Below are 24661 nucleotides of genomic sequence, written 5' to 3'. Positions count from 1 at the left end.
TCCACTAGCTGTACCAGTGGCTGGAGTAACTTGCAAGGTCAGAGCCTTTGTCAAGTCAGGTCTCTGAGTCTCTTCTAATAAACAAGAAGTTTAAGTTTAGAAAAGACCACAGCACTGCTCACTCCCTGTGATCCTGACTCAGCTAAGCATTTAAGCAAATGCTTATGTCTGTCCCTATTCAGGAAAGCATTTACTTATTCTATTGAGGTCAAGGGTCTTAGACATGTGCGTAAAGTTAAGCACATGCTTAAGTGCTTTGCTGCACTGGGGTTTATAGCTGCAGGTTTCAATGTGAATGAAAATTACAGAAGAAAAACACCGAGACAAGCCAGGGAGACAGGGTTAAGAGAGAAATCTGAAGTGGGAATGTTTGCTGATCCTAGCAGTCTTTCCCCATCTAGCACTTTTTTTGTCTTTATTTTATTCATTGACAAAAGCTGCCATTTTTTAAATCTTTGAACCATTATTGAAAATGATAAATAATATATAATGTAACATAACTTACTTTCTTTCTATTTAATCATAACAATTTAAGAAAAGAAATAAATTAATAAAAATGTTTATATTGTTTTTGTTTTATATAGGCTCTGATTTGATAGGCCAATATTTTCCTGCCTGTTCAATACCAATGCCCAACCCTGCAGCCAAATCCACGCCGGCAGATCCCTGTGCTAGTGGGGAGCCCTAATGAAATCAAGGGCTCTGCATAGGCTCAGGCCTCTGCCTGTCCTTATTACCTTGTAAGGTAGATAGTAAATTCTCTGGTGAAGGTTTCTATGAATTCTATAACAAATGTTACATAATAGTAGAACTTGGCAAGATCTAATCTCTCCTCTATTGTGCACTGAAATCAGCTGAAATCAACAGGAGGTTTGGATGAATGAAGAGTATAGGCTGGAGAGGGATTATTACTGACGCATGCTTTTAAATGGTTGTATGGGAACTTCTTCAGACTCTATGCATGTTGGGGAGCTGGGACTGAGATTTCAAGCTACATAATATTTTTGAGCACAAACATAAACTAAGTTATGAAGTTAATTAGAGTGGAAGTCACCCAGCGCAAGCATTGTACAATGCTTTGAAAATTTCAACAAAAAGGTTCTAATCTTTTGGATGTCTTGCTCATTGTTTGAAGATGAAAAGGGAGGAAATCAACATCCTCCTGAAGTACTATTACTGTAAATTGCTTTCTTTTCTTACTGTTCATAACGAAAATGGGAAAGTAACCACAATTACCTACTCTGCATAGGCCCAATAAAGTAACACAATTTACCTACTGTGCATAGGCACAATAATTAAATTAAATTGACATAGATTGTGAAAAGATACCGTGCAGTACAATTGGAGTATATAAAATTATCATAGGCAGACAGTAAATTATCTTATCACAATACTAACTCTGAACTGTTCTGATGTTACAAGTAGACATGCTGCACTAACATTAAATCATCCCCTCATTCTTTTTGTCACCTCTACCAGCCTGTTGGTGTCACCTGTCTACAGCTGCAGTTTTCTTGCAGGTCGCTTTGAAGCAAAATGTAATGTCTAGCAGAGGAGAAGTCTGTGAATGAGTAATCAAAGCCAGATAGGAAATACTTGAAGGAATATGGGGCTCTGTATGAATCCCTTAGAATGAAAGATGGAATCATAACTAAAGCTATGGGCAGAACTTATCCTTGTGCTGGTGCGGAGCCCAAATCAGGGAGGGAGGGTAATGAAGGCTTGTTCAGCCTCGAACTCTTGTTAGGGCAGCCCAGAGGCTCCTCAGGCATTATTTGGGGTACAGGGCCACCCTGACAACACTCCCTCCTACTTCTGTGAACACATGCCATCTTCCCATAGAGTGGCCTCGAATAAATCGTGCATCATGAATTGGCCACTATTTTTTTTCCTTCTCTAGTGGGGCATTGTGTTGTGAAAAATGTCGACTAAATGCCAAAGGGGGCAGTACTAAGCAAATGGTCATCAGTTACACCGGGGTAGGCAACCTGTGGCATGCATGCCGAAGGCAGCACGCAAGCTGATTTTCAGTGACAGTCAGACTGCCTGGGTACTGGCCACTGGTCCGAGGGGCTCTGCATTTTATTTTAATTTTAAATGAAGCGTCTTAAACATTTTAAAAGCCTTATTTACTTTACATACACCAGTAGTTTAGTTATATCTTATAGAAAGAGACCTTCTAAAAATGTTAAAACATGTTACTGGCACATGAAACCTTACATTAGAGTGAATAAATGAAGACTCGGCACAACACTTCTGAAAGATGTCGACCCCTGACTTACACAGGTGAAGCTTTATTTTCCCTTTGTTTCATAAATGGGAGAGTAGTAGGGCAGTGTGAGAGGGTGGGCTCATAGGCACTGGCTATTTGTTTTTCTACTGTCTGATATTTGTGTGCACCCACTAAGAAGCTTCCAATCTACTTTCCTGCTACCACTTTATTATTATTATTTATTTGTTAGTTGGGCTAGCACCTAGAGGCCCCAAGCAGAGCTCTGTGCCCCATTATGTGAGGCACTATATGCTCAGATGGCAAAAAGACTGTGTACAGTTATTGTTATCTTGTGGGGCCCTGATCCTGCAATGCCGATTGTCCATTGCAAGATTGACGCCACTCTTAGCTTACATCTTAACAGTGGGAATGTTTCTTGTTCATCACATTTTTGGTGCAGACTTAAAATAGCTGTTTGGGAAATCTATTCATCCTTTAAAGTGTGCCTTACGGGGTAAATTCTGCTCCCACCACTCAGCCTGGGTAACCAGGCTCTGCACTGGAGAGATCTGAGATGTCCAGGGGAGGAGCAATCCTGTCCCCAGCCCATGGAGTGGCTGTGAGGCTGCAGTAGCTCACATGGCCTCTTTGCTCACCTTCCACAAGGGTAATGACTGTGGATTAGTGTGGTCACAGAGCCACCAGCCTGCCCCTGTAACACATGCAGTCAACCCTACAGAGCTATGTTCCATAGCACATAATTGGTAGAGACTCCCTGCCATATCTTTGGAAATCCTGTTCCTCCTTGCACACCGGTTCTACTGCTTGCTCTGCGTCTGCTACAATGCCTGCAACATTGGGGCAGAGCATGTTTTCCCTTGTGTGAAAGGTGAAATCTGTTTCCTAGTTACACTACAGCCCCCAATGTCATTAACAAAGGGGAAACTGGCAAAACGATAGTCCCAAAACAATTTCAGCTTTTACTTAAAAAAAAACCCACCACATTTCCATACTTCAATATTGTCATCCCAAGCATTCAGAAAGCATGAGTCAGGACTCCAAAACACCATGAGATTGGCTTAAAAAAATCAAGAGTTTTAAAAGTAATCTGTGTTAGGTGCTTATTGTTTTTCCTTCTGGTTTTTGAGCCTTTATGAGTCATGGAGGCTAGAAGCTTATTTTTTGTTGGTTTTGTTGTTGTTGTTGTTGTTGTTTTGTTTCATTTTTTATTTTATGAAAGCAGAGATTTTCACATCATCTCTTGCGTCCAGGAGCTGGGGCTTTAACAAAAACATCAAATGTTTTGAGACATAAAATAAATACACAAGAGCTGGGAACACTGAATTTGAGTGTTTGTGTGCATGCTTTTTAACTTTGTCCATACTGTATAACCTTTTCATCCTCCCCAAGACCATTAAAAAAATAAAATAAAATTGCCAGCAGTTCAGCTCTCAGCCCTTTGGGGGCAGAGATTGTCTTTTTTTCCATGTTTGTACAGCACCTAGCACAAAGGGGTTCTGGGCCCATATGTGGGGCTCCTATGCATTATGATAACATAAAGAATAATAATTAATAACAAAGCAGCATCATGTACACACTCAATTGAGAGGGAGAATAAATTACGGGCTCCAGTTCATTTGCTTTATAGCTAAAAATAACAGTATAATAGATCAGACAAGATATAAACTGTCAATACCTCAGGTAACTAGGCCTGAGATTAATGCACATATTCAGACATGGTGTAAATAGATTAGACTTCTCTGATGTCAATGGAGTTGTACACCAAGTCTGACTTTGGCCCTGAATCAGTAAATCCCCAGGGGATAGCCTATATGAAACCCTGTCGAATTTGGCCCATTTCATCTGACATCTGCATCCTGCTTCAGAGTGGCATGTCACACTTACTGCACATCAGATCACACCTGCCTAAGCTGTCATAGGCAATTGACTTTTTTTTTTTTTGTTTAAAAAAAAAAATCTAGTAGCCACATATCATCAAGAAAAACAACATTGTTTTTAGGACCTCTTATCTCTTCGCTCCCAAATATCCTGTTTCTTCGAGCTGCAGTAGCCAGGACCAATAGAAACCTCTTCCTGCCATTGGCTGACTTCATTTCCCAGAGTTAGCACAATCTCATCCGCTCTAAACAACCTCATCAAAACTTCTTTCTGGTCAGAGCGAAGCAATAATTATTATTAACAATTATTAGCGATCAATAATCTTAATCACATTATGGCAAGCACTATTAAGGTAAGAAAGGGGTACATTTTTATTGGACGTTTTTTCAATAATATGTTCTTTGGTTTCCTTTATCAACACAGATAAGTTACAACTGGGCAACACCCCCACTGCCACAATAGAGGACAACAAGATTTCCTTTGTACTGCCTAGTAAATTTCCTTTTTCCTACTCCAACCATCCGCAAGGCTTAAAAACTTCTAACTCGGAAAAAAAATTGGGTTTTTTAAATTCACTGTTCAGTGCTGTGGATTGCATATGCAAAGCCCTTTTATGAGAGCTTTGAATTTTCTTGTAGGTATCATTTCTGACAACTTGGATGTGTATCTGGATTGCCGTAAGGGGATAGGTTATTCACTGAAAGGAAAGAAAAAGGGTTCCTCAGACTGCTGAACCTTTGGATACTTTTAAATGCTTCCCCTATTGACAGGGACACAAACATTTGCAAATGGAAATGAAGAGACATCAGCTCTTGTTTTGAGTAATGCAGATGTTACAGATTTATTTTTGTGGAAACTCTATACTGATATTCAGGATTTTTCTTAAATGTTGTTTTAATGGTGGTGGCATTCTGCTTGGTGCGTGCTTTTTGTCTTTATTTTTTGGACAATAAAAATCTGTCACTGATTCATAACTAACTTCTATGAGTAAGCATTATTTTAACAGCTGTTTAAAAGTCTGCTTTACTGAGTTTTGCAGGTTTCTTTGCTCAGATAGCTGAATAAATCTATCTAATTTTTGCTGTATTATGTTGCAATAGATACCAGTTACAGATATAGCAATAGCTATGATTAATTGCAGAAGAAAGCTAACTGTAACTGAATGCCTGGTGATAATGAAACCAGTTTTATGTGAAGTACAAAACTACACGTACAATAAGGACTCTGCATCAGTGGGTTATTTTTTTTTTCAGATACAGGACCGAGATATTTAATCACTTTGAGGTATTACGTATTTCTATACTTTTCCAATTATGATGGAGATATAGTAAATGATATAGGACAGCAGCAATGGTAGGCCACTAAATAATTGACGCTGATGTTTGATTCCTGAATAACTTCTGAGTTGTTGTTTGAATTTGTCAGGTGTTTGATGCTCTTTTTGTTAAAAAATTTGTAATATGAAAATCTTGCCTGAGGATTATTTGAATTGTGTGTATGTTGGTATATATTTATAAAGCTGTCTGTTCTTATCCATTTGTAATGAGGGATGCTTTCAAGAGTCTACCTACAGAGATCAAAATATGAATATACTTTGCATTGTGGGCCAATACATGTCATATGCTGAGTATACCCTGCAACAGCTGGCTCCTATTGATTTCAGTGGCAATTTACGGGCACTCAGCACCTGGCAGGAGACATTCAGCACTTTACAGGATCAGGCTCTTTATGGAAATTTTGAGGTTCCTAGAGTCAGCATGTTTGCTGCTAAGAGAAAGTACTGTGTATTAATTTAGTAATGGTGAGCTGACATTTCTTTTGAGCAGGACGGTCTTCCTGATGTGAGTGGGAAATTTTGCTTAAAAACTGAAGGCATAATATGCCTAGATGAAGTATAAGGTTTTTTGGTTTTATATATTTCTATATTTTTCTTTAGTATATTTATAGTCAGGTCAATGTTAACAACTATTATAACACCATGATGTTGTTGTTATATTACTGCCTTCCAGCACAGTGATAAGAACAACTGGCTGCATTTTACACGGCAGTTCCTTAAATTGAAACTTCAGTAGAGATAGCGAAGTTCTCCTAAGTGAAATAATAAATAGATTTTGCCACCTCATTTTGGGCCAAATCCTACAGTGGAGTTTTGCCTGATTAAGGCCTGAAAGATTGTGGCCCTACTTTGCTGGAAAGTCCTTAGTTTTGATGCCAAGATTTCATTTATGTCCATTCACAATGTAAATTAACTGGGGCGAAATTATAAAAGTTTTACACTCTAAACTAAGGAAGTATATTTAACATGAAGATCATTTCCAGTCCCAAAATGTTCAATTCCTGTTTTAGATAGAGTAAATGAAGCAAGTATTTGACTGAGAGAGTGATCAGAAATAAACATTTCTGTCTATAGGCTTAAAATGTAAAAAGCAACTATGTAATTTCTCACTGTTTTGCCATTTCAGAATAGCAAACTAGCTCCTCAGGTGGTGTAAATCAGTGTACCTCCATTGATGGACTACATTGATTTACACCAGTGGAGGATCTGGGCCAAAGATTGAAAGCCTTCTAAATAGTCCAAATTGGATCTATGCATGTGGCTTTTAGTCACTTCTATGGGAGCCTTACACATTCATTAAAGGTGAGAGTTTGGCTCAGAATATTTATGTTTTTATTTATAACTGAGTAGAATTTTTTTTATTGATTTATACGCAGAGAGATGGACTGTCAGTATAATTCATTGATTCACTGTTCTTTAAAATGCCTACGGGCCCAATCCTGCAAACACTTAACACTCTTAACTTTAAGCACAGGAGTAGTCCAATCGACTTTATTGGGACTAGTTGGTATATTTAAAGTTAACTATGTATGTGAGTGTTTCCAGGATCAGGGGTCTATGTCTCGAATGTGATATCTCTGTGATCTTGTAAATAAGCTAATAAGCGGATGCGCTCATGAATTCTAACTCTCTACTATCTCATAATAACTGTCCCCCAATTAGATGGAAAGCAGAATGTCCTGAGATGAGCTGTCAGACTAATTGGCAAAACTCAATAGATTCATAAGCATTTTTGCCAGCAATCCTGGACTTTTGAATAAATTATTCCATGTATACTTTAGGAATAACCATACAGAATCAAACCAGTTGTGCATAGAGTTCTGTACGTTTTCTCCACCAGTGGTCAACATCAGCTGCTTTAGAGGAAAGTGCAAGAAACCCTATGATGGAAAAAAGTAGAATAATCTGCCTTCAGAGAAAGTTTCTTCCTAACCCCCATAATTTAGTAGTTGGTTTAAACCCGAAGTATGAGGGGTTATATATCTAATTTGTTTGTTTATGTTACCCATCTAACTCATTATTCTCATTATTCATATAAATGGCTAAATCTTTTTTGGCATCTGAAGGATAAAATGTTCTTTCAGGCAGAAGTCCTCCTGACAATTGGGATATCAAATACTAAGAAGCAATGTTTTCTTCCAGTGCAGATTGTAACCTGAAGAAGTGTACAGTGTATGCAGAACACTATGTATAGAAAATGAGGGCTAGAAAATAAATACAGTACCATTGATTGTAGGCTTCTATTTTTCTTTCTCAAATGACATGAAAAAATAATCCAATCTCCCCTTGTGGTTAATATTAACATACTTATCTTGAATTTCTTTTTTTTTCCTATCATCTTTCGGTGATGGAAGGAATGTCAAATGCAAAAATGTCTATTTTCAACTGGAATTTGAATTCCACATCCTACAGCAGCCCCCACTTATTTTGTTCTCCTTGCCTGCCAGTGCAGTTACAGTTATTTTTAATAAGAAAAAGCTATTGAGTAATTAATAATCGACATTTTATAATGGCTTATCAATTACACATGTGGACAGTTCTCTTAACCTAATCTACCTCTAAATATGTATGCACTCTCCTTTTTATGACTTGTTTCCTTTCTGTGGTTGACTTGGAAGGGATTGTTTATGAGATAAAGTGTCTACATGTTTGATATGGGAATTTGGAATATTTGAGGTTGCCAGGGCTGGTGTTACAAATTCTGTAGGTCTCCATGGACCACTGGTGTACTGATTAAATCAATATAGACTGTACAAGAACCTTTCATCAGAAATCTTAGTCTTCCACTCTAAGCTACTCTGTATAGCACTGTTGTCCCCCTCCCCTCCTCTGAAAAGCAAAATGCTTATTTCAAATATTTTTGAAACCAAGCAAAACTGAAGGCAGTTTCAAACTCTGCTGACATCTATGGAAAGCTTTGAGAAATATTCTTCTTAGAGATGAGTGTGATTACTTTACCGCAAGCATCATTTGTGCAGTATTATGTATTTCTGTTAGTTGCATGAAAACAAAATATTAAAAGTTCATCGGTCCTTGTTACTTGTTCCTTATTTGGATTCAGTCCAACAAAGCACTCAAGCATGTGCTTGACTATAAGCAAGTAACAGCCCCATTGACTTCCATGGGACAACTTATCTGCATAAAGTTAAGCACACAGCTAAATGCTTTGCTGAATCAGGGCCTTAAAGCTTTTTGGCCTGATACCGTACTCCTTAATTCAGACAAAACTGTCATTGATTTAAATTGGAGTTTCGTTCAAATGAGGACTGCAGGATCAGGCCCACAATTATTTCCAGAACAAACAGTTATAGTGCCACAAACATAAAGTTATGACATCAAGTAGAAGTAGATTAAATCTTGTAAAATAAACAAACAAAAAAGGGACTAAATTCAGCCCTGTTGTAACTCCACTTGATTTATGCCTGACTGCATCAAGCCTGACTTTGATCCAAAGATACAGTTTCCATATAAATGACTCTTTAAGTACAGAAGAAGAGATGAAAAATACCTAATGGATTTTTTGTTTGGTTTGCTTTTAACAGAAGCTAAGCTATCCCTAAACAGCATGTTTTTGAAAAAGTTCCATGAGACTTCAACAGGCCTTTGAAGCGGTAATGTTGGTAGAATTAAACATTCTGAACACACTGGAGATCTCCTGGAGAGAAATGCAGAGGCATTTTAAAGAAATGTTAAGGCAAAACAAAAATGTTTATTTTTGAAGTAGCAATTCATAATCCAATAAGAGTATATCATACCATTCATTTAAAAATGATTACTCCCTATCACTTAGCTTTCTAAAGCAGCATAGCAGGTTTCTTTCGAAAATCAGTTAAATGGGAAAAATTGGCTTATGTCACTTATTATCATTTTTTGCAAGATAAAATTAAATAGTGGGGCACATTGGGTCTCATCCAAAGCCTATTGAAGTCGGTGGGAGTTTTTCTAATAGCCTTTGGATCAGCCCCGTAATCAGCTAATTAAAAAGTAGCTTCCTTTGCTGGATGGTGATAGAATAGGGTGAGTGATACCTGCAGTTATTTCTACTGTCAACATTGAAAAGGTGCATGCTAATGGACTGAGCAAATTGTCATATACTCTGCTTATTTTACTGTTATTTATTTCTAAATTATTTGTTGATCTCTGCATGTGCTCATCACTGTACAGAACAGAGAAGTGGCCGTGAGACTTGCCCCAAGAGTTTACATGTGCAGTTGCTGAATCTTACACCCAAGTGTGGGATATGTGTGTATGGGGCCAGGACCTAGTTGGCAACATTGTGAATAAGCTGTTTTCATATTGGACAAATGTCTCATCCCCACTTTATTTTTTAGCAATTAAATTAAGGGAGTTGTACAGTCCCATAGTAATACCCATCAGGGTGTTTAGGGAAATAGAGGTTGCAGGATATTTGGTGAGATTTGTCTTGGAAATCAACAATAAGAGGAAGTTCCCATCACACAAGGGGCAGATGCTTCATGCTGCTTTCCATGTTTTCTCTCTCCCCAAGCATGCATGGCTCCCTTCAGAACAGTGCTGACAGTTTTTGTTATGTGGATATCAATCCCATTAGGAACAGAAATGAGAACAATAACTCATTTCACTTAGATCATGATATAGATATTGGTAATGATTTTCAATCTGCTCTCCTGTGCTTAGTTTGAACTGGTGACCTAGAGGTGAAAGACACTGGAAATGATCATCCTATTTTACACTAGTAAAATAATGGAACAAATATTAACATAAGAACAACATCATTAAACATCTAAAGATTACAAGAACCCTGGGCACTAAGCAGTGTGTAAAGCCAGGGTTCTCAAACTGGGGGACAGCACCCCTGAGGGGGTCATGAGGTTATTACATGGGGGGTCGCGAGCTGTCAGCAAACACCCCAAACCCTGCTTTGCCTCCAGCATTTATAATGGTGTTAAATATATTTTAAAGTGTTTTTCATTTTTAAGGCGGGTCGCACTCAGAGGCTTGGTATGTGAAAGGGGACACCAGTACAAAAGTTTGAGAACCACTGGTGTAAAGAATGTATTATGCTAGACAATTAAATTGTTTTCTAAACAGAGTTTGAAAATCAGTGGCTGGGAGAATGCAGTAGATATAATGGGTCAAATTCATCCAGGGCATACCTCCATTGATGGGAACAGTGACCTTTGACTGATGTAAATTGGTGTAGCTCCATTGGTTTTGATGGAACTATGCCAATTTACACCAGCTAAAAAAATGGTTTATTAAGAGCAGAATGTACATAGCTTAATTAAGAAGAGAGAGATGATAAATTACAAGTATTTGGAGTGAGTAAATTCCAAGGAAAGAGAATGATTATTTAAAATGGTATTACCTAAAAATGTGGCCATAAAGGACTTTACAACCATCAGAGAGAGAATGAGAAAGTCAGCCCCAGAGCTGTGAAAAGAACCCAAAAGTGCTCTGATTCCAGTCCTCTTCCCTAATCATTAATGCACTCCCACTAGAAAAAGGAAATTTCTCACCTTGATCACCATTTGCAATTTTGTTGAGAGGGAACAGATGATGGCATTTGAGCACTATTTTGAAGTTTATGATTAAATACAGTGATATCACATAAGATTTTTTAAAGCCTTGTTCTTTAGAGCTGAAAAACATCTTTTTTTAGACTTTATGTTTATTACTTTGATAAACACTAAAATGCTGCCACAGCAATTACCTTGATGATAAAAGGTCTGTAGACAGATACTTCCTGTGTTCATTTCCTATCCTGATAACTTGCCAAATCAGGGAGTACCAATACAGGAAATGCTTTCAATAGGAACTTCCTATCTGCTAATATCTAATTCATTAAAAGGAACTAACCACTAAGTGTTCAATATAATGGGAATTCTCTAGCTATCACTGTTTCAGTTTAAACCACAGTGCACCAGATTTGTTTACATAAAGACCAGAGATCGGCCGTAACTGCATTCAGCTACAAATTCTGTCTTATCACATTGGTGGCCCTGTATATTACGTTATGTTTGTAAAGTACTTTGGGATTCTTTGAGACCCCCCCCTTCCCCGTACCCCATGTACTGTAGTAGTAGTAACATGAAGACTGGGTTTTATTCTGTTTCATAACCTCATGAGTTAGAGATCTTGAATCTTTAGAAACCTGTGGACAAAGTTATGAAAGTATACCATAGGAAACAATCTTTCATTGGTGGCAAGATGAACTAGAAGAGTCTTTTCCTTCCTTGATGTCTACGATTCTAGGTACTCATTTCTTACATGAATATCTTTTCTCATGGGTTCTGTATTAACCAAAGGCTCTTCCCTGTATTGGGCCGGGTGGTTTGGTGGCAGGCCAGGTAGAGTGAATGAGGAACTGAGGAGACTTGGCAGGGATACTCTCTACCTTCCCTATTTATGTGCTTCTGCCACCCAGTTAACACTTCTCACCAGAACTAACACAGGCGTGTCCAATATGTAGTTTAGGGCATGGTCCAGATAGATTACTGAGTCAAAGGTGGCGCTTGTAGTCTACTATGCAAGGTACACTCATTTGAACTAACTGAAATGGAAATTTTGCCTTATTGGGCAGACAAATTAGGCAATGGCTGACGTGCAAGTCTGGACTTTAGGTATGGAAAAGAGAAACATGGATCAAGGGAAAGAGAAACAAAGGCATAAAAACTCAAATGGCAATTGTAATATTTAGGTAAGTAGTTTCAGATACATGAATAGAAAGGACAAATCTTTTAGAAACCTGGAATGCTATCCAAGCCATATTGAAGTCAATGGGAATTTGGTCATGGATTTCAACAGGCCAAGAATTTCACACCAGTTGTTCAGGGCCTTGGGATTTAGAACTTGCTTCCTGTCTTTAGACCAGATTCTGGTAATTGTTCAGCCAGTAACTCCTTGACTTCCAAGGAATCGCTCCAGTTTACTGCCAGTATAACTGAGATCAGTATTTTAGCCTTTGCCAACAGAGTTGAGCACTGCTATGCCACTGAGCTTGTTCTATATCATACACATTGTGGCCTTGCCTTTGAAAAATAGACCCAAGTTCTGTTACCTCTAAACTGCTATCACAATGATGGATATCATTTTCAGAAGGACAGTTATTTAAACTGATATTACTAGTTAAATGACCGTGGCATTTTAACTGCAGCTCTTAGTGTTAGACTTATAGACACTTTCAAACATAACTTGTGCTCCAACCAATCTGTTGGTATTATCTGGCAGAATAAGGCAGTTGTGCACTGAGCAGTCTTCACAGTTACATTAACCTCAAACCTGCTAACTTCTGGAGCATACCTAAACTCTGCCCGTCCGCAGGGCAAAAAACTGGATTGTTCCTAAACGTGAGCCTTGAGGAGCACAACGGTGGTATAATGACCCAATCTGTCCTGCCAAGATTGTTGAACTAAAAGAGATTTAACATAAGCAGACTGAGCTAATTCTTGTCAACTTACAAAGATTTTTATTGTTGTTGTTAATCTTTGACGTACTCACACCAACTTTGCCGATAACTTATATGTAGGATATTCCCTTGGTACAAAAGTGACTGGAAGTTGTCAGAATGATTTCTTTTTGCTAACCAGATCAGCCACCTCAGGCAAAGGCCAAAGATACAGTTCACAGTATGTGCAAAAGCCCACTGCCATTTCATAATTTTTCTTGAGATTTAGCATCAGTGCACTGTTGCACATATACTTTTCATGGAATGAAAAATCTGATTATTTAGTCTACACAGAAAAAAAAGAAAGGAAGAAAAGGGGGTCCTGTGCCTTTAATGCTGTTTATAACGGTTGGACAGAGCTTGTCAGGTGAAGGTTAATTGCTCTCCAGTTAAAGCAGTTCTCTGCACAGATGGGTTATCAGGGCTGAACACTCGTTACAAGATTAATCTCATTTCCGACAAGACTTCCTTTTCCTTCAACTGATTTTTGCTCAGCCATTGGACCTGTCATCGGCCGTTAAAAGAAGGGTGGATTACCTCTGGGATATTAATGCTTGTGTGCAGCAAAACAATACAAAATGTGTGTCATATCGGCAGGGAACATCTTTAGGAGACAGCACATTTTCGTGCCTTACAAAGGTCGAGATTCATAAACAACTGAAACAATCAAGAGTGTTTGAATTGATGCTCTTAATGAACACAAATGCAAGCTGTTTCATCCAGAGGCCCCTTTTTGAATGTCAGGCCTTTTTTAAATGTATGATTTTTTTTTAAGTTCCCAAACTGTATCTCTTTGTTGACATTTCAAATGAAAAATTTGATATTTCTGAGATGTGTACTGTTTGTGGTGTGCTACTGTACTCTATAAAGATTACTTCAAAATAAGCTTAATCAGACCCTTTTCTTTAAGAAAATAAATGAGAAGCTTGAGTGGTTCAATCAATATTTGTTTAAGCAAGAGGCAGTGTGGCGCGGTGGTGAGAGTACAGAACTCAAAATCAGAAATGTTGGAAATCTATTTCTGAATCTGCCAACTGAACTCATTGAATCAGATTTTCCACTCCCTTATGCTGAATTAAATTAGAATTAAATCCATTGAAGTAAAAGGGGCTACAGTGGTATAAAATGGATGTACGAGGAGAATCAGGCTCATAATGTTGCCTTGGACACGTAACCAAATCTCCATTTTACCCAGCATTGTAATGGTGTGGGAAACTCAGTGAGGTTCTGAGCAGCTAGACAGACTGAGTGAGTTCACAGGAGGCACAGGTCTAAACACAGAACTCTCTCTGGAGTTTGGGTTTATTTCAGGAGTTCTGATATAACCAAAATAACACAACTTGGCAAAGTCTCTGGTTACTGAGTTTCTTCCTTGCAGATTTACGATCAGTAAATTCCAAAACAAAAAACAAATATTCAAACTAACAAACAGGGTAGTTCTTATGTTTCCTCAGAGCTTCCTGTCCTGGCTTCTGATCAGCAAAATCCCTGTCCATTTAAGGTGCTGAGTCTTTCAATTGACTACAATGGGCTTTGAATCAGGCTCATAGTGCTCTGTGTCATTCAAGGCTGTAGATACAGCTAAAAAGAGAGCTCTGAGGAGGGTCTAAGGAGGAAAACTTCCGAGTGCGTGGGCATTATAGTTCTGATCCAGCAAAACACTTAAGCACATGCTTAATTTAAAGCATGTTAGTGGTCCTCTTGATGCCTAAAGTTAACCACACGCTTCCATGATTTGCTGTATTAAAGCCTATGGAATTTAAAGATGTTTTGATCCCTAAATATTTTTATTGAACTAACAAGACAAAACACTACTTGTACACTTAAGTACAGTGGTATCTGTAGTGTGTATGAAAAAGGTAGTGGAATGTTAGCTAGTAGAGGTGGTTGCAGATCATATGTACGTGGTGAGATATGAAAATAGTATTGTCTCCAATCTGGAGTGGGAATATGGGAGTGGGAGGGTTTGGTCATTGATCTGTGAGCAGGTCTACACTATCACTTAAATCAATCTAATTTATGTCTAATCAATCTAATTATGTGGTAAAAAAGACACCCTCCTAAGCGACACAAGTTACAGCGACCTAAGCGCTGTCCACATCCACGCTATGTCGGCAGGACACGCTCTCTTGCCAGCATAGCTTCCGCTGGTTGCAGAGATGGAGTAACTATGCCAACGGGAGAGCACTCTTCTGTCAGAGTAGAGCGTCTTCACCAGATACTCTACAGCAGCGCAGCTGTGCCAGTGTAGCACTCCAAGTGTAGACCTGCCCTGTGTCTGGTAGATAAGAAGCAAGATGATGTACTCTAAATGGCTCATTCCTAGAAGGTAGGGTCCCTGTGCAGTGAGGTTGTAGTTCACATGGTATTATTAGAGCTTGTCAGAAATGGTCTTTTCCCTTAAAAAAGTTAAACAAAATCAGAATTTTCTCCACAAAAATTTCCATTTTGTTGAAAAGCCATTTTTCATCCAAAGAAGGTTTGATTATTGGTTTTAACCAGCTGCAATGATTAGGCAAAGCATGGGCTATTAAAGTGGGAGCATGTGGCTCATACAGAAATTAATAAAAGGGTACAAAGTGTGGTTGTATAGGTTTCTGTGGTATTGATATGGATTTAAGTTTATTTGTGGAATCTTAACCCTGTATTTCCAGAGTTTCAAACATTTGGGATTTTTTTCACAAATTTAATCTTAATTTAGAATCTCTAGGCTTTCATGCATTTACTTTTTATAACTACAAGGCTGAAATTAAATATGGGCCTGAGTTTAACTCTGCAGAAGCTTAGATTGAGGTCCAAATTTTAGAGGTTGGGGCCATCTCTGGTTCTATTAAGGTAAGAAAAGTGGCTGGTAAATCTCTCCATCTCTAACTGTATTGTAAGAGTTGTTTGCCTGAGAATTCAAGGTTACTAGGATATATTTAAAAACCATTGCCAATATTTTCAAAAATAGGAGTCTGAAGTTAGTTTCTTAAGGGCATATTTAGGCACCTTTATAAGTGGCCTGATTTTGATCAGGACTGAAGCAGGGATAAGCAGTAGGCTATAAATTCTGAACCTACGGAACTGGCAAGTATGCTGCAGATTGGGCAGGTATAGATCCTTCCCTTCTGAATGTGTTTCTAGATGTTAAATACCTTTTTTAATATAGTACCGTCTATAAAATTATATTCAAGTCACAGACATTTAATTTTTCAGTCCCCAGGCTTCATAATGGTGCCTAGATCCTTTCCAAGCTATCTGAATTATACATTGTGGTAATCTCCAGATTCACTTTACTTTTTTGAGAGCATTCATCACGTACTACGAGTAAACTTTTTGGAGTATATACCATACTCAGTTCCATTCAAAGTACCTTTGCTTTCTGGGGCTGTTTTGAAGTCAAAGCTGTGATTTTCGTGTATTCAGCTGACTCTAGAAACGTAGGCTTTAAGAAAAACACCAAATATTGTGAGACATAAAATCGTGAGAGTTGGCAACACTGCAGTGTCTATAGCAGGAGTCCAAAAATAGCCATATGTGGAAACGTACCAAGTTGGACGTCAGGGATCCTAGGAATTAGCCTCTTAAGACTTATACTGTAGAATAGAGTTGGGTATAGAAAATGGGTTTTGGATCATATTGCAAATGAAATGTCCAAGTTTGCAGATAACACTAGAACTCGAGACTGAGCAGAAAGAGGAACAACATAACTTGTTTAAAAAAGATTGCTCAGGTGACTGGAGCGATTACTGATAAATGCAATACAGTGGTGTTAAATACAGAGTAGTCATTCCGGGAGCAAAGAACCTAGCAAGGGAATTTTTGGATGAAGGAATGAATCATCCCCACGTTGAAAGGGGAAAGGATTTGGAAGTTTTTGCAGAAAAATTACCTGAAATTATCACCCTAGCACAGAGCAGACATCTAAAAAGACAAAGAAGACACTAGAGCCTGAAGCCTGAATTCTCATTTACACTGAAGTGAGAATAAATTACAGTTTCACCCACTCTAAGGTGTGTTTATGCTGCCAGACTGGTGTAATGAGGCTATAGTGTGTATGAGAATCTATCCCTATATATTAACAGACACAGAGAAAATAGAGGGCCAATTTTTCAAAAGGCGTATATCCACAAGCAAGTAAGAGGTTTCAGAGTAGCAGCCCTGTTAGTCTGTATATGCAAAAAGAACAGGAGTACTTGTGGCACCTCAGAGACTAACACATTTGTTTGAGCAAAAGCTTTCGTGGGCTACAGCACCACTTCTTCAGATGCATAGAATGGAACATATAGTGAGGAGAGATATATACAGATACAAAGCAAATAAGAGCCACACAAACTTATGCCTGTGGTTCATGATTATCAGTGTAAATCAGGCAAATCCATTAGCAAACCAATGGTCAGGCACTAACTAGCAATTTGTGATTGTATTTGTGTGTGCAGCTGGGTAGACCTTGAGTCTCCATTTTAAAAAGATTTGGCTCATAATGTGAGTCTTATCTGCATAATCATAGTGCTGCACTGAGGGTGGGATAGAGCCACCACAGCCCTAGGGGAGCTCACTAGCATGCAGGAGTATGTATGCTGCCACTCCCCCTTGATCCACTGGCCTGTATGTGAGGATTGGAGCTATGGCCCTGCCGCCTTCCTGTGCCACCCTGCCCCTTTGGGGTGTCTTGAGCCCCAGCAGATAAACAGAGGGAGTAGTGTTTGTATCCCTGGGAGTATGGGGCCTGCAGTTGTGCCCAGATGCTGCCCAGGAAGGCAATGAGGATTTTTTGCACTCACCCTTACCAAGCTGTGGAACAGCCACGCACAATCTGGTCTAATATCTCACATTCACATTTTCAGAGTCCTCTTAACAATATAGTTCTTAAAACTAGTGTATGCTAAACGTATCTGCATGAGGATCAGTTACGTGTTGTTGTTCTCTGGATGTGGTTTCTGACAGATTTTTTAAACTTCAGAAAAATACACAGAATGAGTCCTGATTTCATGGATTTTAATGCATGCTCTGTTCTCTGCACACACCATTTCAATTCCAATTTTTGTACTAAACTGATCATTTAATAAAAGTGCCAGTAGAACAGAGATTCACATATCATAACAAGGACATTTCTCAATAGTACTGGTTTAGTAAAGATGGTACTATGATTTCCTGGTCTGTCTGAAGATCAGAAGAAAACATTATTTCACAAATTACTTGTATTTTTCTCATGCTTTATCTTCTCTAGTAGTGCAGTATGGAGATTAAAACCATATCAAGTCTATTCTAGTCTGTTATTCAACACTACTTTAAAAATACCAAATGCCAATTCCATCACCTTTTTGGAGTCCAAGGGAACTTTAATGCAGAAGCCTGTGGACTTATATACCTCACCGAGGAACTTTAGGGAGTAGCAGAGGAAGGTGGTTATGGTTTGCAAGGTTTCTGTTTGCATGCTGAGTTTTTGCAATACTAACAAATAGACTCTCTCATATAACTTCTTCTTCCTTTCCCTGGCTTGCTCTGAATATCTCCAATGCACCAAAATCCACTTATATATTACCTTAACTCTCTCTGATTTCTATAGTCCCCTCTGATCTCCTTTCTTCACTCTCAAAGTCTTTCTAATATCCTGTTTCCTACAGGGACTTCCCATTCTCAAAGATTTCAGCCTGCATTCTAATCACCTTCTGGGGCTTCTCCAGATCACTCTGATTACTTCTAGGACTTGATTTTGCCATCTCTGCCTCCCGTCTCACCCAAATTACTCAAATTCTCTCTCAATTCACCTGTTTCCTTAGCTGCTCTCTGGCTCTGCAATCTCCATCCCTTTAGCTTCTCTGGGCTTCTTAATACCTGCCTCTGGAGGACTATACTGGTCTTATTTATGCAATCAACCCCTCTAACCATCCCCTACTGCCCCAGACAATAACACAGTTTACCTTGCTTTACCCTACATCTAGGATTAGGATCTAGATGACATATTTTTTTAGGGGAGTTTGCTTACTAAGCTAGGTCCCTTTTCCTTCCCTCTCTCCCCTCCCCCCGCCCACCCGAGCAATGGTAATACCAAAAGAAAAGTAGATCAAACATCTTTCAATATTTTAACTCATTAACCTGCTACTTATTAGTTGTCTATTAGCATTTTTATATTTTTGTTTAGAGATGAATTCTTATAACTGTTGGTAATTAATTTGGGCAGGAACATGGAACATTTTGTATTTTAATTAATAGGTTGAGTAATGCAATAGAGGCAGATAGGTTTGGTTTTTTGTTTGTTTTTTTTTTTAAATTCATGAGTCAAAATTGGTTCTCTAAATACAGGTTTAGTAGTTAGAGCAGAGGACTAGATGTCAGGATTCCTAGAATATATTCACAGATTTACCACAGTTTCACTGTTTGACCATGGGCAAGTCGCCAAGGTTTGAATTTTCAAGTGTTCACTAATTTTGAGTGCTCAACCTGAGACATCTACTGCCTGATTTTCAGCAGTGCTGAACGTACACAGCTTCCACTGAAGTCAGTATAAGCATTAACTTCTCTAATTTAGTTTAATTTATTGTTTGTGTTTTGAGAAGCACACAAATACAGAAGATTATTAATAATTATTTATGAGAATAGTCCCATTAATGTCAGTACAAATACTCACAAGAGTAAGTGTTAAAGGCAAAATGGAAGATGTTTTAACTGCCAAGTTTTGAGATCAGCAATACGGTTTTCTTTGCAAGAGTTGATTTCAGCGCTAACACCTAATCAGAGCATTTGGTGTTAGTAATGCTTTGAATTGAAGCTGGCAAAACGCAGAACACAGGACTTGATTTTCAAATTATTAATTTTATAGTGTATGTATTTGTGAATGTAAGTTTTATGCTAGCATGTAGTACATGAAATGGTTTGTAAAAGAAAGCACAAACACAGCAAGGCATGGCAGAAATTAAGTGGCATACGAAGACATCCTTGAGACCAAAATGTTTAACGTAATTAGAGGGAGCTACAGCACCATGTAGCTAAGGCAAATTCTTTATTCCAGTGACAACTAACCAACAACAAAAGTTGCACTCCAAGTTCAGTGTCTTGCCATTAATAGTGACCTTTGCCTGATGCTTCAGAGAAATGTGACAGGTCTATAGTGTACATGGTCGGTGGTGCAGTTTTCTGTGTGAGGAAGCAAAATGATCCTTGTGAACCCAGAGTGTTCATTTGTCTCATTGAAGGATCAGATCTGATTGCCTCTGTCTTACAAAATAGCTTATTTTGAAGGCAATACTCTTTTTTACAGTCCCACAGGAGATGTGTTTGAGTCAAAGGCTTCAGATATTTAAAAGACACTCAGATGGTCCAATGTCAGTGTGAGTTTTGCCATTGACTTTAATAGAAGCAGGATTGGCCTGTAATCCTTTATATTTAAACATGTATATCTGAACCCCTTTTGCCTTGGTTACAAATATTGATTGAAATCACCAGTAGTTACTTATCACCAAATGTGCTATAGTAGATGGCCTAATGAACTGAGGCCTAAGCCTGATGCTTAGTTCAAACTTGGGTACCTAATGCTAGGCACCTAAATTCATATTTAGGTATATACAAGTGGTGGCTTGATTGCAGACTTGTTAAACACCCACAGATACCCCTGTCCTGTTCTAGATGAAGTGTTTACTATATGGTGAAAACGCCTGTTAAAACTTCACACTGTCAATTTTCAACCTTCAGGCTTTCATGGGAAAGAAATGTGGTTCAAACAAACAAAAACACTCCAGCTTCCACTGACTACTAGTCTTTGGTTTGCTTTCAGTGTTGGTTGTTTCATTACTTCTAAGAAGTCAAAGTCCAGTTACACTAAAAGATGGGGATTCTTTCAGGTGAACTGTAGAAACATCTTAACCTTTATAGATGTGCTGCATGGGAAATTCACTCCAGGATGTGCAGGCCAGGATACTGCCACCTCCACTTCTTTGCAATTTCTGCTAGGGGAGGGGAGCTTTAATCTCAGTGGGGAGATTCCATAGGAAGAGTGCTATAAGGAGTGACTGCCAGTGGCATATATTGAATTAATGCATCCCCCAGCTGATCTAACCAGGGCAGGTGCAACCATTTAGGCGACCTAGGCGGTTGCCTAGGGCACTAGGATTTGGGGAGCGGCATTTTCTTCGGCAGCAACTGCAGCAGCTGGATCTTCAGCCGCCTCAGTCGCTGCCGGCATTTAGGCAGAGAAAGCTGGGGCAGGGGAACACAGGGAGGGCCTCCTGCAGCAAGTAAGGGGGGGGGCAGCATGCAGGGGAACTCCCTGCCCCAGCTCACCCCTACCCCACCTCCTCCCTGTGCACTCTGTGGCTGCTTCACTTCTCCCACCTCCCAGGCTTGTGGCTCCTAAGCTGATTGTCTCCGCAAGCCTGTGTGGTGGGAGAAGTGAAGCAGTGACGGTGTGCTCAGGGTGGAGGTGGAGCAGGGGTGAGCTGGGGCGGGGGGGATGCATCAGGGTGTGGGGGGGAGCTGCTGCAAGGGGGGCACCTCAGAGTGGAGGGAGGGCGCTGCCATGGGTGGGGGGCTCAGGGCAGGGGCTCGGGGACGAGGGAGGGCGCAAGGTGGAAGTTTCGCCTAGGGCGCGAAACATCCTTGCACCGGCCCTGGCTCTCAGCAGACACCTTCCTGCCAAATAGCATCAGCCATTTTTAAGGTGGTATTGGTCAGCTGCAGGCTGCCCAGAAAGGAAGAGGTATCTCCCCTTTGCTATGCCATGTGGCCTTGGGGGGCAAATGCAGAGAAGAACAAGCCAGTGGCTCCAGCCAATAGAAGCAGCTGCAGAAGGAGCCAAAGCAGGGAGCTCCAGATATTCAGATTCAGAGAACTTTCTGCAGTTTTGAGATGACCCTTTCTGCCTTGTGCTGATTGACTGTTTGCTCCAATTTTTTCTGAATTAAACACTCAAGGCTGGCCTGTGTCAGCTGACTCGGGCTCGTGGTGCTCGGCTACAGGGTTGTTTAATTTTGGGGTAGAAATTTGGGCTCAGGCTGGAACCTGGACTCTGGGATCCTGCAATGGGGGAAGGTCTCAGAGCTCAGGCTCCAGCCTGAGCCCAAACATCTACACAGCAGTTTTTAGTCCCACAGCCTGAGCCCTGCAAGCCTGAGTCAACTGACCCTGGCCAGCCATGGTCATGCAGCAGGTCTTTTATTCCAGTGTAGATGTACCCATCTCTCTTAACCTCAGCTTCTCTCCATGCCTGCCCATCTTACCCTCTTCTCCTATGCCTTGTCTCCATCACCCTTTTCCCCTCAATGTCCCCTTTTCCTTCCTTTTTCTTTCCAGTTAACTGATCCCCTTCAAACTAAATCCACTTAAAAAGACAAAAATTAAAACTAATGTGCCATTTGTTGCCATCACATTGTTCTCTCTGCTTGTTGTTAGACTCCTTCCCCTACCCTGTGCCTGCCTTGTTTATTTCAATTGTAAGTTTTTGGGGCCAGGGACTGTTTGCTACTGTGTTTGTACAGTACCTGCCACAACGTGTCCACATTCTTGGTTGGTCCCTAGACATTACTATAATAATCATGATTAATAATAAGAGAAGGAGAACGCCTCTTTCTTTATACAACACCCATGCTGTTAGAAAGTCCACAGTGGGAAGTCAACATATATCCTGGGTGAATATGGCCCTATATACTTGTATCACCTTCCCAATAGAGTACATATTTCACGTTCATAACAAGCTAGCATTAATTCATGGTATTATTTTAGACAACAGGTTTTCATTGCAAATGATTAAAAAAATCTGTGTTTCACCTTTCATCTATAGAAAACAATTATCAGCCACATTTCTGAACTGGAAGAACAGAATGGGCTCAACTTCAAGTCATTTCTCAGATTGTACCAATACGTTAATGGGGAAAATGTATTACAGTTGCCAACAGAGGCAGTATTAGCTCATTGGGGTCCCTAAGCAGGAATATTTTTGTGGCCTGCCTCCCACAGCACATACTAAAAAGTGAATAGGGGGCCCCCCTTGAGCTGCTCAGGGCCCTAAGCAATTGCTTAGTCTGCTTGTGCCTAGTGCTGGCACTGATTGCCAACTTTGTTCTAAAAATGGTGTCTTCTGACTTGCAACACTGTTTTGGGTAAGGCACCTAAAATACTTTGTCACTTAGTTCTGTTCCTTATTTTCTGTTTTTATGTCCTAGACAACCCAGATATGGAAACACGAGTTAGAAACAGCACTGATATTTGTCACTGGCTTTTACCAGACGTGTCTCCATGAACTGTGTGCACAATACCTGCAGGAGCTCAGTGCTTGAGTTTTCCTGGTTTAAACGAGTCTCATTAACTTCAAAGATTGCACAATTCATCCAGGAAATAAATTAAATTAATTATTTTTTTCTGTATTCTTCTTCTTATAGAATGAAGTGTATTGTTTGCCGTACTTTGTGTTATGAACTTTTATTTTTGCTGGAAGCATAAACTGCATTTGTTTACATTCATTACTGAAGCAATTGAAATCATGACTTGTACATTGTATAAAATGATACAACTGTTTCTGGCTTTTGAACGTATAAAGATGTTCCTGGAACCTTAAAACCCAAGGTGAAAATCAATTAAGCTTCTGGATGATTTTGAAACGTCAAATCCTTTGAAATAGTTGGCAATATGCTTACTGCATATTTGCAGTTGCACAACTCTTCCTCTTTGGGACTTTTAAAGTTCCTCCTTCCTTTTTTCTTCAAGTCCCTTGGTGGTATCAAAACAGTGGGGTTTTTGTTTTGCTTTGTTTTTGTTTTATTTTCCCCGCTCTCATCTTGGTATAATGCATTGTTCTGTGGAAATGGGTTGTTTTGAGTTCACACTTTGTTTTCCTGCTGTTTTTCTGGGAAGTTGGATATGGCACAAAAGATATGAGAACAGCTTGTAGGAAATGGGTTTGTTTGGGGAAACAATAAAAGAGCAACTGATTGCATTCCTCCCAGATGTATGTTTTAATGTATAACATACAATATTTTCTGTGGCATTTATAAAAACAAGTGGGAAATAAACAAATCAGAGTATTTTCTTTTGAAGTATCTTAAGCTTTGTATGAATACTGCTTCATTTCACATTCAAATGACTATTAGTCATCTAGTTTTACTAGATTTGTAATGTCTTCATTGTGCCCTGAGTTGTGTGTGGTGGGGGAGGGGGAAGCACCTTTACTGTTTCCTACTCTAATATAAATATCTAAATGCTCTGGGCTATGTATTGCCCTCATTCCACAACTAAATCACTGTTGTCAGTCTAAAGCAGTACATAGTCCTTTCTGTTGACTATAGAGGTTAGTGATGTTGCAATGGTAAGATGTCCTGAAGCAGAAGTGCAGACAATTCTTCTAATTGAACTGACTATATCAAGCATCAGAAGCTCAGCTAATCTATGCTTGTCTAAATCTGCTATGAATACAAATCTGCACAGCTTGCTGAGGTTTTTTCATATCCATTTTTGGTGCAGTGATCATCTGCACATACGTTTTCTTTCTTTTACATGTATGCTATGATATATTATAAGTCAGATCTCTTTAATTAGTCAGATACACCTCTACTCCGATATAAAGCGACCCGATATAACATGAATTCAGATATAACATGGTAAAGCAGCGCTCCAGGGGGGCGGGGCTGCACACTCTGGCGGATCAAAGCAAGTTTGATATAACACGGTTTCACCTATAACACGGTAAGATTTTTTGGCTCCCGAGGACAGTGTTACATTGGGGTAGAGGTGTATGTAATACTGATCTGACCCAGTTGTATCCTTTAGATAACTCTGTAATTGTGCTCTGACTACATTTAATAAAAATTGTTTGTAC

General features: G+C 39.3%; 1 protein-coding gene across 4 annotated transcripts in view; it reads left to right on the top strand.

Moving 5' to 3' along the window:
• ERG (ETS transcription factor ERG) overlaps nt 1-24661 on the top strand; it is a 240466-nt gene that overhangs the window by 138201 nt on the left and 77604 nt on the right. Inside the window, exon 1 of one of the 4 annotated variants that reach the window (XM_032786155.1) lies at nt 4346-4463. The exons of 2 other annotated variants lie outside the window; for them this stretch is intronic. In XM_032786155.1, the coding sequence (XP_032642046.1) occupies nt 4446-4463 (18 nt within the window). In that variant the 5' untranslated portion in view covers nt 4346-4445. Of the gene's footprint in view, nt 1-4345; nt 4464-4640; nt 4746-24661 lie in introns of those variants that run through there. One more of the 4 variants, XM_032786153.1, reaches the window with a different exon arrangement.

Source organism: Chelonoidis abingdonii, chromosome 1 (genome assembly GCF_003597395.2).
Source record: "Chelonoidis abingdonii isolate Lonesome George chromosome 1, CheloAbing_2.0, whole genome shotgun sequence".
Lineage (NCBI taxonomy): Eukaryota > Metazoa > Chordata > Testudines > Testudinidae > Chelonoidis > Chelonoidis abingdonii.
Note: the sequence above shows the minus strand (reverse complement) of the source record. Positions and strands in the feature narration are given on the sequence as shown.